General features: G+C 54.8%; 1 protein-coding gene across 1 annotated transcript in view; it reads left to right on the top strand.

Annotated features, from left to right (window-relative positions):
* LOC140362270 (protein disulfide-isomerase A3-like) overlaps positions 1-17,500 on the top strand; it is a 46,820-nt gene that overhangs the window by 4,555 nt on the left and 24,765 nt on the right. Inside the window, exons 3-5 of the mRNA XM_072448379.1 lie at positions 171-288; positions 367-474; positions 2,839-2,965. Of these exons, the coding sequence (XP_072304480.1) occupies positions 171-288; positions 367-474; positions 2,839-2,965 (353 nt within the window). The remainder of the gene's footprint in view (positions 1-170; positions 289-366; positions 475-2,838; positions 2,966-17,500) is intronic.

Raw genomic sequence — 17,500 nt, 5'->3', positions numbered from 1 at the left:
TATTTAAGGTGGACTGCTCTCTGTGTGTTATTTAAGGTGGACTGCTCTCTGTGTGTTATTTAAGGTGGACTGCTCTGTGTGTTATTTAAGGTGGACTGCTCTGTGTGTTATTTAAGGTGGACTTCTCTGTGTGTTATTTAAGGTGGACTGCTCTCTGTGTGTTATTTAAGGTGGACTGCACGGTGAACACTGAGGTGTGTGAGCGCTTTGGAGTGACTGGATATCCCACTCTGAAGATCTTCAGGAGCGGGAGGGACGCGGGCCCCTACGACGGGCCCCGCTCTGCAGGTACAGCAGGGGCACAGCAGGGGCACAGCAGGGGGCGCTGTTGTGTTCAGTGCAGAGTTCACACAGTGTGTGTTGCAGAGCGTCTGGTGCAGGTCATGAAGAAACTATCTGGACCTGACTCGGTTCTGCTGGAGTCCAAGTCTGACCTGGAGCAGTTTGTGGACCACTACGAGGCCAGCATCGTGGGTCAGAACACTTAGAACACTTAGAACACTTAGAACTCTTAGAACTCTTAGAACACTTAGAACACTTAGAACTCTTAGAACACTTAGAACACTTAGAACACTTAGAACACTTAGAACTCTTAGAACTCTTAGAACACTTAGAACACTTAGAACTCTTAGAACACTTAGAACACTTAGAACACTTAGAACACTTAGAACACTTAGAACTCTTAGAACTCTTAGAACACTTAGAACACTTAGAACACTTAGAACTCTTAGAACTCTTAGAACACTTAGAACACTTAGAACTCTTAGAACACTTAGAACACTTAGAACACTTAGAACTCTTAGAACACTTAGAACACTTAGAACTCTTAGAACACTTAGAACACTTAGAACACTTAGAACACTTAGAACACTTAGAACACTTAGAACTCTTAGAACTCTTAGAACTCTTAGAACATTTAGAACTCTTAGAACACTTAGAACACTTAGAACACTTAGAACTCTTAGAACTCTTAGAACTCTTAGAACATTTAGAACTCTTAGAACACTTAGAACACTTAGAACACTTAGAACTCTTAGAACTCTTAGAACACTTAGAACTCTTAGAACACTTAGAACACTTAGAACACTTAGAACTCTTAGAACATTTAGAACTCTTAGAACTCTTAGAACTCTTAGAACACTTAGAACATTTAGAACTCTTAGAACACTTAGAACACTTAGAACACTTAGAACTCTTAGAACATTTAGAACTCTTAGAACATTTAGAACTCTTAGAACTCTTAGAACACTTAGAACACTTAGAACACTTAGAACTCTTAGAACACTTAGAACTCTTAGAACACTTAGAACACTTAGAACACTTAGAACACTTAGAACATTTAGAACACTTAGAACTCTTAGAACTCTTAGAACACTTAGAACATTTAGAACTCTTAGAACACTTAGAACACTTAGAACACTTAGAACTCTTAGAACACTTAGAACACTTAGAACTCTTAGAACACTTAGAACACTTAGAACACTTAGAACTCTTAGAACACTTAGAACACTTAGAACACTTAGAACTCTTAGAACACTTAGAACTCTTAGAACTCTTAGAACACTTAGAACACTTAGAACACTTAGAACACTTAGAACTCTTAGAACACTTAGAACACTTAGAACTCTTAGAACATTTAGAACTCTTAGAACTCTTAGAACTCTTAGAACATTTAGAACTCTTAGAACACTTAGAACACTTAGAACACTTAGAACTCTTAGAACACTTAGAACTCTTAGAACTCTTAGAACTCTTAGAACATTTAGAACTCTTAGAACACTTAGAACACTTAGAACTCTTAGAACATTTAGAACTCTTAGAACTCTTAGAACTCTTAGAACATTTAGAACTCTTAGAACACTTAGAACACTTAGAACTCTTAGAACACTTAGAACTCTTAGAACTCTTAGAACATTTAGAACTCTTAGAACTCTTAGAACATTTAGAACTCTTAGAACTCTTAGAACTCTTAGAACATTTAGAACTCTTAGAACACTTAGAACACTTAGAACTCTTAGAACACTTAGAACTCTTAGAACTCTTAGAACATTTAGAACTCTTAGAACTCTTAGAACATTTAGAACTCTTAGAACACTTAGAACACTTAGAACACTTAGAACTCTTAGAACACTTAGAACTCTTAGAACTCTTAGAACATTTAGAACTCTTAGAACCTCCTCTGTCCTGCTCAGATTGTTCTGTGTTTCTGATCCTAAACAGATCAAACAAACAAAGTTTCATTCATCAAGAGGTTTGATTGTACCAGATCTGATCGTGTTTAAAGAACGCCTCCACCTCAGGCGTTCTCCTCCACCTCAGGCGTTCTCCTCCACCTCAGGCGTTCTCCTCCACCTCAGGCGTTCTCCTCCACCTCAGGCGTTCTCCTCCACCTCAGGAGGAGAACGCCCTGAGGAGAACGCCCTGAGGAGAACGCCCTGAGGAGAACGCCCTGAGGAGAACGCCCTGTGGTCACTGGTTTGAACCTCAGAAGCTTCTCACATGTCAGTGTTTCTTCTGCTGAAGGTGACACTTTCTGAAGTCCAAACGGCACTGCGCTAGCCTTGTTAGCTCGCTAGCCTTGTTAGCTCGCTAGCCTTGTTAGCTTGCTAGCCTTGTTAGCTCGCTAGCCTTGTTTTCTGAGTTTTTTGTGTCAGGTTTATAAATTAAAAATCGTGTCGACCCGGTCCTGGTCCTGACCCGGTCCTGGTCCTGACCCGGTCCTGGTCCTGACCCGGTCCTGGTCCTGACCCGGTCCTGGTTCTGACCCGGTCCTGGTTCTGACCCGGTCCTGGTCCTGACCCGGTCCTGGTTCTGACCCGGTCCTGGTCTTGGTTCTAGGCCTGTTCTCTCTGGACTCGTCTCGTGGCTCTGAGTTCCTTAAAGCTGCTGCTTTGCTTCGGGATCAGTTCAGATTTGCTCACAGCTCCAAACTGATGCTGGGCCAGGAGTACAACGCCTCAGCAGAGTGAGCCTGATGTCCTCCCTGTGTCCTGTGAGCCTGATGTCCTCCCTGTGTCCTGTGAGCCTGATGTCCTCCCTGTGTCCTGTGAGCCTCATGTCCTCCCTGTGTCCTGTGAGCCTCATGTCCTCCCTGTGTCCTGTGAGCCTCATGTCCTCCCTGTGTCCTGTGTGTCAGATGTCCTCCCTGTGTCCTGTGAGCCTGATGTCCTCCCTGTGTCCTGTGTGTCAGATGTCCTCCCTGTGTCCTGTGAGCCAGATGTCCTCCCTGTGTCCTGTGAGCCTGATGTCCTCCCTGTGTCCTGTGTGTCAGATGTCCTCCCTGTGTCCTGTGAGCCAGATGTCCTCCCTGTGTCCTGTGAGCCTGATGTCCTCCCTGTGTCCTCTGAGCCAGATGTCCTCCCTGTGTCCTGTGAGCCTGATGTCCTCCCTGTGTCCTGTGTGTCTGATGTCCTCCCTGTGTCCTGTGTGTCAGATGTCCTCCCTGTGTCCTGTGAGCCAGATGTCCTCCCTGTGTCCTGTGAGCCAGATGTCCTCCCTGTGTCCTGTGTGTCAGATGTCCTCCCTGTGTCCTGTGAGCCAGATGTCCTCCCTGTGTCCTGTGTGTCAGATGTTCTCCCTGTGTCCTGTGAGCCAGATGTCCTCCCTGTGTCCTGTGAGCCAGATGTCCTCCCTGTGTCCTGTGTGTCAGATGTCCTCCCTGTGTCCTGTGAGCCAGATGTCCTCCCTGTGTCCTGTGTGTCAGATGTCCTCCCTGTGTCCTGTGAGCCTGATGTCCTCCCTGTGTCCTGTGAGCCTGATGTCCTCCCTGTGTCCTGTGAGCCAGATGTCCTCCCTGTGTCCTGTGAGCCTCATGTCCTCCCTGTGTCCTGTGAGCCTGATGTCCTCCCTGTGTCCTGTGAGCCTCATGTCCTCCCTATGTCCTGTGAGCCTGATGTCCTCCCTGTGTCCTGTGAGCCTGATGTCCTCCCTGTGTCCTGTGTGTCAGATGTCCTCCCTGTGTCCTGTGAGCCAGATGTCCTCCCTGTGTCCTGTGAGCCTCATGTCCTCCCTGTGTCCTGTGTGTCAGATGTCCTCCCTGTGTCCTGTGAGCCAGATGTCCTCCCTGTGTCCTGTGAGCCTGATGTCCTCCCTGTGTCCTGTGAGCCTGATGTCCTCCCTGTGTCCTGTGAGCCAGATGTCCTCCCTGTGTCCTGTGAGCCAGATGTCCTCCCTGTGTCCTGTGTGTCAGATGTCCTCCCTGTGTCCTGTGAGCCAGATGTCCTCCCTGTGTCCTGTGAGCCTGATGTCCTCCCTGTGTCCTGTGTGTCAGATGTCCTCCCTGTGTCCTGTGAGCCTCATGTCCTCCCTGTGTCCTGTGAGCCTCATGTCCTCCCTGTGTCCTGTGAGCCTGATGTCCTCCATGTGTCCTGTGAGCCTCATGTCCTCCCTGTGTCCTGTGAGCCTCATGTCCTCCCTGTGTCCTGTGTGTCTGATGTCCTCCCTGTGTCCTGTGAGCCTCATGTCCTCCCTGTGTCCTGTGTGTCAGATGTCCTCCCTGTGTCCTGTGAGCCTCATGTCCTCCCTGTGTCCTGTGAGCCTCGTGTCCTCCCTGTGTCCTGTGAGCCTCATGTCCTCCCTGTGTCCTGTGTGTCTGATGTCCTCCCTGTGTCCTGTGAGCCTCATGTCCTCCCTGTGTCCTGTGAGCCTCATGTCCTCCCTGTGTCCTGTGTGTCTGGTGTCCTCCATGTGTCCTGTGAGCCTCATGTCCTCCCTGTGTCCTGTGAGCCTCATGTCCTCCCTGTGTCCTGTGTGTCTGATGTCCTCCCTGTGTCCTGTGAGCCTCATGTCCTCCCTGTGTCCTGTGAGCCTCATGTCCTCCATGTGTCCTGTGAGCCTGGTGTCCTCCATGTGTCCTGTGAGCCTCATGTCCTCCCTGTGTCCTGTGAGCCTCATGTCCTCCCTGTGTCCTGTGTGTCTGATGTCCTCCCTGTGTCCTGTGAGCCTCATGTCCTCCCTGTGTCCTGTGAGCCTCATGTCCTCCCTGTGTCCTGTGTGTCAGATGTCCTCCCTGTGTCCTGTGAGCCTCATGTCCTCCCTGTGTCCTGTGAGCCTCATGTCCTCCCTGTGTCCTGTGAGCCTGATGTCCTCCATGTGTCCTGTGAGCCTCATGTCCTCCCTGTGTCCTGTGAGCCTGATGTCCTCCCTGTGTCCTGTGAGCCTCATGTCCTCCCTGTGTCCTGTGTGTCAGATGTCCTCCCTGTGTCCTGTGAGCCTGATGTCCTCCCTGTGTCCTGTGAGCCTGATGTCCTCCCTGTGTCCTGTGAGCCTGATGTCCTCCCTGTGTCCTGTGAGCCTGATGTCCTCCCTGTGTCCTGTGTGTCAGATGTCCTCCCTGTGTCCTGTGAGCCTCATGTCCTCCCTGTGTCCTGTGAGCCTCATGTCCTCCCTGTGTCCTGTGAGCCTGATGTCCTCCATGTGTCCTGTGAGCCTCATGTCCTCCCTGTGTCCTGTGAGCCTCATGTCCTCCCTGTGTCCTGTGTGTCTGATGTCCTCCCTGTGTCCTGTGAGCCTCATGTCCTCCCTGTGTCCTGTGAGCCTCATGTCCTCCCTGTGTCCTGTGTGTCAGATGTCCTCCCTGTGTCCTGTGAGCCTCATGTCCTCCCTGTGTCCTGTGAGCCTCATGTCCTCCCTGTGTCCTGTGAGCCTGGTGTCCTCCATGTGTCCTGTGAGCCTCATGTCCTCCCTGTGTCCTGTGAGCCTCATGTCCTCCCTGTGTCCTGTGTGTCTGATGTCCTCCCTGTGTCCTGTGAGCCTCATGTCCTCCCTGTGTCCTGTGAGCCTCATGTCCTCCCTGTGTCCTGTGTGTCAGATGTCCTCCCTGTGTCCTGTGAGCCTCATGTCCTCCCTGTGTCCTGTGAGCCTCATGTCCTCCCTGTGTCCTGTGAGCCTGATGTCCTCCATGTGTCCTGTGAGCCTCATGTCCTCCCTGTGTCCTGTGTGTCAGATGTCCTCCCTGTGTCCTGTGAGCCTCATGTCCTCCCTGTGTCCTGTGAGCCTCATGTCCTCCCTGTGTCCTGTGAGCCTGATGTCCTCCCTGTGTCCTGTGAGCCTCATGTCCTCCCTGTGTCCTGTGAGCCTGATGTCCTCCCTGTGTCCTGTGAGCCTCATGTCCTCCCTGTGTCCTGTGAGCCTGATGTCCTCCCTGTGTCCTGTGAGCCTCATGTCCTCCCTGTGTCCTGTGTGTCAGATGTCCTCCCTGTGTCCTGTGAGCCTGATGTCCTCCATGTGTCCTGTGAGCCTGATGTCCTCCATGTGTCCTGTGTGTCTCATGTCCTCCCTGTGTCCTGTGAGCCTGATGTCCTCCATGTGTCCTGTGAGCCTGATGTCCTCCATGTGTCCTGTGTGTCTCATGTCCTCCCTGTGTCCTGTGAGCCTGATGTCCTCCATGTGTCCTGTGAGCCTGATGTCCTCCATGTGTCCTGTGAGCCTGATGTCCTCCATGTGTCCTGTGAGCCTGATGTCCTCCATGTGTCCTGTGTGTCTCATGTCCTCCCTGTGTCCTGTGAGCCTGATGTCCTCCATGTGTCCTGTGTGTCTCATGTCCTCCCTGTGTCCTGTGAGCCTGATGTCCTCCATGTGTCCTGTGAGCCTGATGTCCTCCATGTGTCCTGTGAGCCTGATGTCCTCCATGTGTCCTGTGTGTCTCATGTCCTCCCTGTGTCCTGTGAGCCTGATGTCCTCCATGTGTCCTGTGAGCCTGATGTCCTCCATGTGTCCTGTGAGCCTGATGTCCTCCATGTGTCCTGTGTGTCTCATGTCCTCCCTGTGTCCTGTGAGCCTGATGTCCTCCATGTGTCCTGTGAGCCTGATGTCCTCCATGTGTCCTGTGTGTCTCATGTCCTCCCTGTGTCCTGTGAGCCTGATGTCCTCCATGTGTCCTGTGAGCCTGATGTCCTCCCTGTGTCCTGTGAGCCTGATGTCCTCCCTGTGTCCTGTGTGTCAGATGTCCTCCATGTGTCCTGTGAGCCTGATGTCCTCCCTGTGTCCTGTGTGTCTCATGTCCTCCCTGTGTCCTGTGTGTCTCATGTCCTCCCTGTGTCCTGTGAGCCTGATGTCCTCCCTGTGTCCTGTGTGTCAGATGTCCTCCATGTGTCCTGTGAGCCTGATGTCCTCCCTGTGTCCTGTGAGCCTCATGTCCTCCCTGTGTCCTGTGTGTCAGATGTCCTCCCTGTGTCCTGTGAGCCTGATGTCCTCCCTGTGTCCTGTGAGCCTGATGTCCTCCCTGTGTCCTGTGAGCCTGATGTCCTCCCTGTGTCCTGTGAGCCTCATGTCCTCCCTGTGTCCTGTGAGCCTGATGTCCTCCCTGTGTCCTGTGTGTCAGATGTCCTCCCTGTGTCCTGTGAGCCAGATGTCCTCCCTGTGTCCTGTGAGCCTCATGTCCTCCCTGTGTCCTGTGTGTCAGATGTCCTCCCTGTGTCCTGTGAGCCAGATGTCCTCCCTGTGTCCTGTGAGCCTGATGTCCTCCCTGTGTCCTGTGAGCCTGATGTCCTCCCTGTGTCCTGTGAGCCAGATGTCCTCCCTGTGTCCTGTGAGCCAGATGTCCTCCCTGTGTCCTGTGTGTCAGATGTCCTCCCTGTGTCCTGTGAGCCAGATGTCCTCCCTGTGTCCTGTGAGCCTGATGTCCTCCCTGTGTCCTGTGTGTCAGATGTCCTCCCTGTGTCCTGTGAGCCTCATGTCCTCCCTGTGTCCTGTGAGCCTCATGTCCTCCCTGTGTCCTGTGAGCCTGATGTCCTCCATGTGTCCTGTGAGCCTCATGTCCTCCCTGTGTCCTGTGAGCCTCATGTCCTCCCTGTGTCCTGTGTGTCTGATGTCCTCCCTGTGTCCTGTGAGCCTCATGTCCTCCCTGTGTCCTGTGTGTCAGATGTCCTCCCTGTGTCCTGTGAGCCTCATGTCCTCCCTGTGTCCTGTGAGCCTCGTGTCCTCCCTGTGTCCTGTGAGCCTGGTGTCCTCCATGTGTCCTGTGAGCCTCATGTCCTCCCTGTGTCCTGTGAGCCTCATGTCCTCCCTGTGTCCTGTGTGTCTGATGTCCTCCCTGTGTCCTGTGAGCCTCATGTCCTCCCTGTGTCCTGTGAGCCTCATGTCCTCCCTGTGTCCTGTGTGTCAGATGTCCTCCCTGTGTCCTGTGAGCCTCATGTCCTCCCTGTGTCCTGTGAGCCTCATGTCCTCCCTGTGTCCTGTGAGCCTGATGTCCTCCATGTGTCCTGTGAGCCTCATGTCCTCCCTGTGTCCTGTGAGCCTGATGTCCTCCCTGTGTCCTGTGAGCCTCATGTCCTCCCTGTGTCCTGTGTGTCAGATGTCCTCCCTGTGTCCTGTGAGCCTGATGTCCTCCCTGTGTCCTGTGAGCCTGATGTCCTCCCTGTGTCCTGTGAGCCTGATGTCCTCCCTGTGTCCTGTGAGCCTGATGTCCTCCCTGTGTCCTGTGTGTCAGATGTCCTCCCTGTGTCCTGTGAGCCTCATGTCCTCCCTGTGTCCTGTGAGCCTCATGTCCTCCCTGTGTCCTGTGAGCCTGATGTCCTCCATGTGTCCTGTGAGCCTCATGTCCTCCCTGTGTCCTGTGAGCCTCATGTCCTCCCTGTGTCCTGTGTGTCTGATGTCCTCCCTGTGTCCTGTGAGCCTCATGTCCTCCCTGTGTCCTGTGAGCCTCATGTCCTCCCTGTGTCCTGTGTGTCAGATGTCCTCCCTGTGTCCTGTGAGCCTCATGTCCTCCCTGTGTCCTGTGAGCCTCATGTCCTCCCTGTGTCCTGTGAGCCTGGTGTCCTCCATGTGTCCTGTGAGCCTCATGTCCTCCCTGTGTCCTGTGAGCCTCATGTCCTCCCTGTGTCCTGTGTGTCTGATGTCCTCCCTGTGTCCTGTGAGCCTCATGTCCTCCCTGTGTCCTGTGAGCCTCATGTCCTCCCTGTGTCCTGTGTGTCAGATGTCCTCCCTGTGTCCTGTGAGCCTCATGTCCTCCCTGTGTCCTGTGAGCCTCATGTCCTCCCTGTGTCCTGTGAGCCTGATGTCCTCCATGTGTCCTGTGAGCCTCATGTCCTCCCTGTGTCCTGTGTGTCAGATGTCCTCCCTGTGTCCTGTGAGCCTCATGTCCTCCCTGTGTCCTGTGAGCCTCATGTCCTCCCTGTGTCCTGTGAGCCTGATGTCCTCCCTGTGTCCTGTGAGCCTCATGTCCTCCCTGTGTCCTGTGTGTCAGATGTCCTCCCTGTGTCCTGTGAGCCTGATGTCCTCCCTGTGTCCTGTGAGCCTGATGTCCTCCCTGTGTCCTGTGAGCCTGATGTCCTCCCTGTGTCCTGTGAGCCTCATGTCCTCCCTGTGTCCTGTGAGCCTGATGTCCTCCCTGTGTCCTGTGAGCCTCATGTCCTCCCTGTGTCCTGTGAGCCTGATGTCCTCCCTGTGTCCTGTGAGCCTGATGTCCTCCCTGTGTCCTGTGAGCCTGATGTCCTCCCTGTGTCCTGTGAGCCTGATGTCCTCCCTGTGTCCTGTGAGCCTCATGTCCTCCCTGTGTCCTGTGAGCCTGATGTCCTCCATGTGTCCTGTGAGCCTGATGTCCTCCATGTGTCCTGTGAGCCTGATGTCCTCCATGTGTCCTGTGTGTCTCATGTCCTCCCTGTGTCCTGTGAGCCTGATGTCCTCCATGTGTCCTGTGAGCCTGATGTCCTCCATGTGTCCTGTGTGTCTCATGTCCTCCCTGTGTCCTGTGAGCCTGATGTCCTCCATGTGTCCTGTGAGCCTGATGTCCTCCATGTGTCCTGTGAGCCTGATGTCCTCCATGTGTCCTGTGTGTCTCATGTCCTCCCTGTGTCCTGTGAGCCTGATGTCCTCCCTGTGTCCTGTGTGTCTCATGTCCTCCCTGTGTCCTGTGAGCCTGATGTCCTCCCTGTGTCCTGTGAGCCTGATGTCCTCCCTGTGTCCTGTGAGCCTGATGTCCTCCATGTGTCCTGTGTGTCTCATGTCCTCCCTGTGTCCTGTGAGCCTGATGTCCTCCATGTGTCCTGTGAGCCTGATGTCCTCCATGTGTCCTGTGTGTCTCATGTCCTCCCTGTGTCCTGTGAGCCTGATGTCCTCCCTGTGTCCTGTGAGCCTGATGTCCTCCCTGTGTCCTGTGAGCCTCATGTCCTCCCTGTGTCCTGTGTGTCAGATGTCCTCCCTGTGTCCTGTGAGCCTGATGTCCTCCCTGTGTCCTGTGAGCCTGATGTCCTCCCTGTGTCCTGTGAGCCTGATGTCCTCCCTGTGTCCTGTGAGCCTGATGTCCTCCCTGTGTCCTGTGTGTCAGATGTCCTCCCTGTGTCCTGTGAGCCTCATGTCCTCCCTGTGTCCTGTGAGCCTCATGTCCTCCCTGTGTCCTGTGAGCCTGATGTCCTCCATGTGTCCTGTGAGCCTCATGTCCTCCCTGTGTCCTGTGAGCCTCATGTCCTCCCTGTGTCCTGTGTGTCTGATGTCCTCCCTGTGTCCTGTGAGCCTCATGTCCTCCCTGTGTCCTGTGAGCCTCATGTCCTCCCTGTGTCCTGTGTGTCAGATGTCCTCCCTGTGTCCTGTGAGCCTCATGTCCTCCCTGTGTCCTGTGAGCCTCATGTCCTCCCTGTGTCCTGTGAGCCTGGTGTCCTCCATGTGTCCTGTGAGCCTCATGTCCTCCCTGTGTCCTGTGAGCCTCATGTCCTCCCTGTGTCCTGTGTGTCTGATGTCCTCCCTGTGTCCTGTGAGCCTCATGTCCTCCCTGTGTCCTGTGAGCCTCATGTCCTCCCTGTGTCCTGTGTGTCAGATGTCCTCCCTGTGTCCTGTGAGCCTCATGTCCTCCCTGTGTCCTGTGAGCCTCATGTCCTCCCTGTGTCCTGTGAGCCTGATGTCCTCCATGTGTCCTGTGAGCCTCATGTCCTCCCTGTGTCCTGTGTGTCAGATGTCCTCCCTGTGTCCTGTGAGCCTCATGTCCTCCCTGTGTCCTGTGAGCCTCATGTCCTCCCTGTGTCCTGTGTGTCAGATGTCCTCCCTGTGTCCTGTGAGCCTCATGTCCTCCCTGTGTCCTGTGAGCCTCATGTCCTCCCTGTGTCCTGTGAGCCTGATGTCCTCCCTGTGTCCTGTGAGCCTCATGTCCTCCCTGTGTCCTGTGTGTCAGATGTCCTCCCTGTGTCCTGTGAGCCTGATGTCCTCCCTGTGTCCTGTGAGCCTGATGTCCTCCCTGTGTCCTGTGAGCCTGATGTCCTCCCTGTGTCCTGTGAGCCTGATGTCCTCCCTGTGTCCTGTGAGCCTCATGTCCTCCCTGTGTCCTGTGAGCCTGATGTCCTCCATGTGTCCTGTGAGCCTGATGTCCTCCATGTGTCCTGTGAGCCTGATGTCCTCCATGTGTCCTGTGTGTCTCATGTCCTCCCTGTGTCCTGTGAGCCTGATGTCCTCCATGTGTCCTGTGAGCCTGATGTCCTCCATGTGTCCTGTGTGTCTCATGTCCTCCCTGTGTCCTGTGAGCCTGATGTCCTCCCTGTGTCCTGTGAGCCTGATGTCCTCCCTGTGTCCTGTGAGCCTGATGTCCTCCCTGTGTCCTGTGAGCCTCATGTCCTCCCTGTGTCCTGTGAGCCTGATGTCCTCCCTGTGTCCTGTGAGCCTCATGTCCTCCCTGTGTCCTGTGAGCCTGATGTCCTCCCTGTGTCCTGTGAGCCTGATGTCCTCCCTGTGTCCTGTGAGCCTGATGTCCTCCCTGTGTCCTGTGAGCCTGATGTCCTCCCTGTGTCCTGTGAGCCTCATGTCCTCCCTGTGTCCTGTGAGCCTGATGTCCTCCATGTGTCCTGTGAGCCTGATGTCCTCCATGTGTCCTGTGAGCCTGATGTCCTCCATGTGTCCTGTGTGTCTCATGTCCTCCCTGTGTCCTGTGAGCCTGATGTCCTCCATGTGTCCTGTGAGCCTGATGTCCTCCATGTGTCCTGTGTGTCTCATGTCCTCCCTGTGTCCTGTGAGCCTGATGTCCTCCATGTGTCCTGTGAGCCTGATGTCCTCCATGTGTCCTGTGAGCCTGATGTCCTCCATGTGTCCTGTGTGTCTCATGTCCTCCCTGTGTCCTGTGAGCCTGATGTCCTCCCTGTGTCCTGTGTGTCTCATGTCCTCCCTGTGTCCTGTGAGCCTGATGTCCTCCCTGTGTCCTGTGAGCCTGATGTCCTCCCTGTGTCCTGTGAGCCTGATGTCCTCCATGTGTCCTGTGTGTCTCATGTCCTCCCTGTGTCCTGTGAGCCTGATGTCCTCCATGTGTCCTGTGAGCCTGATGTCCTCCATGTGTCCTGTGTGTCTCATGTCCTCCCTGTGTCCTGTGAGCCTGATGTCCTCCCTGTGTCCTGTGAGCCTGATGTCCTCCCTGTGTCCTGTGAGCCTCATGTCCTCCCTGTGTCCTGTGAGCCTGATGTCCTCCATGTGTCCTGTGAGCCTGATGTCCTCCATGTGTCCTGTGAGCCTGATGTCCTCCATGTGTCCTGTGTGTCTCATGTCCTCCCTGTGTCCTGTGAGCCTGATGTCCTCCATGTGTCCTGTGAGCCTGATGTCCTCCATGTGTCCTGTGTGTCTCATGTCCTCCCTGTGTCCTGTGAGCCTGATGTCCTCCATGTGTCCTGTGAGCCTGATGTCCTCCATGTGTCCTGTGAGCCTGATGTCCTCCATGTGTCCTGTGTGTCTCATGTCCTCCCTGTGTCCTGTGAGCCTGATGTCCTCCCTGTGTCCTGTGTGTCTCATGTCCTCCCTGTGTCCTGTGAGCCTGATGTCCTCCCTGTGTCCTGTGAGCCTGATGTCCTCCCTGTGTCCTGTGAGCCTGATGTCCTCCATGTGTCCTGTGTGTCTCATGTCCTCCCTGTGTCCTGTGAGCCTGATGTCCTCCATGTGTCCTGTGAGCCTGATGTCCTCCATGTGTCCTGTGTGTCTCATGTCCTCCCTGTGTCCTGTGAGCCTGATGTCCTCCATGTGTCCTGTGAGCCTGATGTCCTCCATGTGTCCTGTGTGTCTCATGTCCTCCCTGTGTCCTGTGAGCCTGATGTCCTCCCTGTGTCCTGTGAGCCTGATGTCCTCCCTGTGTCCTGTGAGCCTCATGTCCTCCCTGTGTCCTGTGTGTCAGATGTCCTCCCTGTGTCCTGTGAGCCTGATGTCCTCCCTGTGTCCTGTGAGCCTGATGTCCTCCCTGTGTCCTGTGAGCCTGATGTCCTCCCTGTGTCCTGTGAGCCTGATGTCCTCCCTGTGTCCTGTGTGTCAGATGTCCTCCCTGTGTCCTGTGAGCCTCATGTCCTCCCTGTGTCCTGTGAGCCTCATGTCCTCCCTGTGTCCTGTGAGCCTGATGTCCTCCATGTGTCCTGTGAGCCTCATGTCCTCCCTGTGTCCTGTGAGCCTCATGTCCTCCCTGTGTCCTGTGTGTCTGATGTCCTCCCTGTGTCCTGTGAGCCTCATGTCCTCCCTGTGTCCTGTGAGCCTCATGTCCTCCCTGTGTCCTGTGTGTCAGATGTCCTCCCTGTGTCCTGTGAGCCTCATGTCCTCCCTGTGTCCTGTGAGCCTCATGTCCTCCCTGTGTCCTGTGAGCCTGGTGTCCTCCATGTGTCCTGTGAGCCTCATGTCCTCCCTGTGTCCTGTGAGCCTCATGTCCTCCCTGTGTCCTGTGTGTCTGATGTCCTCCCTGTGTCCTGTGAGCCTCATGTCCTCCCTGTGTCCTGTGAGCCTCATGTCCTCCCTGTGTCCTGTGTGTCAGATGTCCTCCCTGTGTCCTGTGAGCCTCATGTCCTCCCTGTGTCCTGTGAGCCTCATGTCCTCCCTGTGTCCTGTGAGCCTGATGTCCTCCATGTGTCCTGTGAGCCTCATGTCCTCCCTGTGTCCTGTGTGTCAGATGTCCTCCCTGTGTCCTGTGAGCCTCATGTCCTCCCTGTGTCCTGTGAGCCTCATGTCCTCCCTGTGTCCTGTGTGTCAGATGTCCTCCCTGTGTCCTGTGAGCCTCATGTCCTCCCTGTGTCCTGTGAGCCTCATGTCCTCCCTGTGTCCTGTGAGCCTGATGTCCTCCCTGTGTCCTGTGAGCCTCATGTCCTCCCTGTGTCCTGTGTGTCAGATGTCCTCCCTGTGTCCTGTGAGCCTGATGTCCTCCCTGTGTCCTGTGAGCCTGATGTCCTCCCTGTGTCCTGTGAGCCTGATGTCCTCCCTGTGTCCTGTGAGCCTCATGTCCTCCCTGTGTCCTGTGAGCCTGATGTCCTCCCTGTGTCCTGTGAGCCTCATGTCCTCCCTGTGTCCTGTGAGCCTGATGTCCTCCCTGTGTCCTGTGAGCCTGATGTCCTCCCTGTGTCCTGTGAGCCTGATGTCCTCCCTGTGTCCTGTGAGCCTGATGTCCTCCCTGTGTCCTGTGAGCCTCATGTCCTCCCTGTGTCCTGTGAGCCTGATGTCCTCCATGTGTCCTGTGAGCCTGATGTCCTCCATGTGTCCTGTGAGCCTGATGTCCTCCATGTGTCCTGTGTGTCTCATGTCCTCCCTGTGTCCTGTGAGCCTGATGTCCTCCATGTGTCCTGTGAGCCTGATGTCCTCCATGTGTCCTGTGTGTCTCATGTCCTCCCTGTGTCCTGTGAGCCTGATGTCCTCCCTGTGTCCTGTGAGCCTGATGTCCTCCCTGTGTCCTGTGAGCCTGATGTCCTCCCTGTGTCCTGTGAGCCTCATGTCCTCCCTGTGTCCTGTGAGCCTGATGTCCTCCCTGTGTCCTGTGAGCCTCATGTCCTCCCTGTGTCCTGTGAGCCTGATGTCCTCCCTGTGTCCTGTGAGCCTGATGTCCTCCCTGTGTCCTGTGAGCCTGATGTCCTCCCTGTGTCCTGTGAGCCTGATGTCCTCCCTGTGTCCTGTGAGCCTCATGTCCTCCCTGTGTCCTGTGAGCCTGATGTCCTCCATGTGTCCTGTGAGCCTGATGTCCTCCATGTGTCCTGTGAGCCTGATGTCCTCCATGTGTCCTGTGTGTCTCATGTCCTCCCTGTGTCCTGTGAGCCTGATGTCCTCCATGTGTCCTGTGAGCCTGATGTCCTCCATGTGTCCTGTGTGTCTCATGTCCTCCCTGTGTCCTGTGAGCCTGATGTCCTCCATGTGTCCTGTGAGCCTGATGTCCTCCATGTGTCCTGTGAGCCTGATGTCCTCCATGTGTCCTGTGTGTCTCATGTCCTCCCTGTGTCCTGTGAGCCTGATGTCCTCCCTGTGTCCTGTGTGTCTCATGTCCTCCCTGTGTCCTGTGAGCCTGATGTCCTCCCTGTGTCCTGTGAGCCTGATGTCCTCCCTGTGTCCTGTGAGCCTGATGTCCTCCATGTGTCCTGTGTGTCTCATGTCCTCCCTGTGTCCTGTGAGCCTGATGTCCTCCATGTGTCCTGTGAGCCTGATGTCCTCCATGTGTCCTGTGTGTCTCATGTCCTCCCTGTGTCCTGTGAGCCTGATGTCCTCCCTGTGTCCTGTGAGCCTGATGTCCTCCCTGTGTCCTGTGAGCCTCATGTCCTCCCTGTGTCCTGTGAGCCTGATGTCCTCCATGTGTCCTGTGAGCCTGATGTCCTCCATGTGTCCTGTGAGCCTGATGTCCTCCATGTGTCCTGTGTGTCTCATGTCCTCCCTGTGTCCTGTGAGCCTGATGTCCTCCATGTGTCCTGTGAGCCTGATGTCCTCCATGTGTCCTGTGTGTCTCATGTCCTCCCTGTGTCCTGTGAGCCTGATGTCCTCCATGTGTCCTGTGAGCCTGATGTCCTCCATGTGTCCTGTGAGCCTGATGTCCTCCATGTGTCCTGTGTGTCTCATGTCCTCCCTGTGTCCTGTGAGCCTGATGTCCTCCCTGTGTCCTGTGTGTCTCATGTCCTCCCTGTGTCCTGTGAGCCTGATGTCCTCCCTGTGTCCTGTGAGCCTGATGTCCTCCCTGTGTCCTGTGAGCCTGATGTCCTCCATGTGTCCTGTGTGTCTCATGTCCTCCCTGTGTCCTGTGAGCCTGATGTCCTCCATGTGTCCTGTGAGCCTGATGTCCTCCATGTGTCCTGTGTGTCTCATGTCCTCCCTGTGTCCTGTGAGCCTGATGTCCTCCATGTGTCCTGTGAGCCTGATGTCCTCCATGTGTCCTGTGAGCCTGATGTCCTCCATGTGTCCTGTGAGCCTGATGTCCTCCATGTGTCCTGTGTGTCTCATGTCCTCCCTGTGTCCTGTGAGCCTGATGTCCTCCATGTGTCCTGTGTGTCTCATGTCCTCCCTGTGTCCTGTGAGCCTGATGTCCTCCATGTGTCCTGTGAGCCTGATGTCCTCCATGTGTCCTGTGTGTCTCATGTCCTCCCTGTGTCCTGTGAGCCTGATGTCCTCCATGTGTCCTGTGTGTCTCATGTCCTCCCTGTGTCCTGTGAGCCTGATGTCCTCCCTGTGTCCTGTGAGCCTGATGTCCTCCCTGTGTCCTGTGAGCCTGATGTCCTCCCTGTGTCCTGTGAGCCTCATGTCCTCCCTGTGTCCTGTGAGCCTGATGTCCTCCCTGTGTCCTGTGAGCCTCATGTCCTCCCTGTGTCCTGTGAGCCTGATGTCCTCCCTGTGTCCTGTGAGCCTGATGTCCTCCCTGTGTCCTGTGAGCCTGATGTCCTCCCTGTGTCCTGTGAGCCTGATGTCCTCCCTGTGTCCTGTGAGCCTCATGTCCTCCCTGTGTCCTGTGAGCCTGATGTCCTCCATGTGTCCTGTGAGCCTGATGTCCTCCATGTGTCCTGTGAGCCTGATGTCCTCCATGTGTCCTGTGTGTCTCATGTCCTCCCTGTGTCCTGTGAGCCTGATGTCCTCCATGTGTCCTGTGAGCCTGATGTCCTCCATGTGTCCTGTGTGTCTCATGTCCTCCCTGTGTCCTGTGAGCCTGATGTCCTCCATGTGTCCTGTGAGCCTGATGTCCTCCATGTGTCCTGTGAGCCTGATGTCCTCCATGTGTCCTGTGTGTCTCATGTCCTCCCTGTGTCCTGTGAGCCTGATGTCCTCCCTGTGTCCTGTGTGTCTCATGTCCTCCCTGTGTCCTGTGAGCCTGATGTCCTCCCTGTGTCCTGTGAGCCTGATGTCCTCCCTGTGTCCTGTGAGCCTGATGTCCTCCATGTGTCCTGTGTGTCTCATGTCCTCCCTGTGTCCTGTGAGCCTGATGTCCTCCATGTGTCCTGTGAGCCTGATGTCCTCCATGTGTCCTGTGTGTCTCATGTCCTCCCTGTGTCCTGTGAGCCTGATGTCCTCCCTGTGTCCTGTGAGCCTGATGTCCTCCCTGTGTCCTGTGAGCCTCATGTCCTCCCTGTGTCCTGTGAGCCTGATGTCCTCCATGTGTCCTGTGAGCCTGATGTCCTCCATGTGTCCTGTGAGCCTGATGTCCTCCATGTGTCCTGTGTGTCTCATGTCCTCCCTGTGTCCTGTGAGCCTGATGTCCTCCATGTGTCCTGTGAGCCTGATGTCCTCCATGTGTCCTGTGTGTCTCATGTCCTCCCTGTGTCCTGTGAGCCTGATGTCCTCCATGTGTCCTGTGAGCCTGATGTCCTCCATGTGTCCTGTGAGCCTG

This window comes from Eucyclogobius newberryi, unplaced genomic scaffold (genome assembly GCF_026437365.1).
Source record: "Eucyclogobius newberryi isolate DKJ021-1_F unplaced genomic scaffold, fEucNew1.0.hap1 SCAF_16, whole genome shotgun sequence".
Classification (NCBI taxonomy): Eukaryota; Metazoa; Chordata; class Actinopteri; order Gobiiformes; family Gobiidae; genus Eucyclogobius; species Eucyclogobius newberryi.
This window is presented reverse-complemented; position numbering and strand designations above follow the sequence as displayed.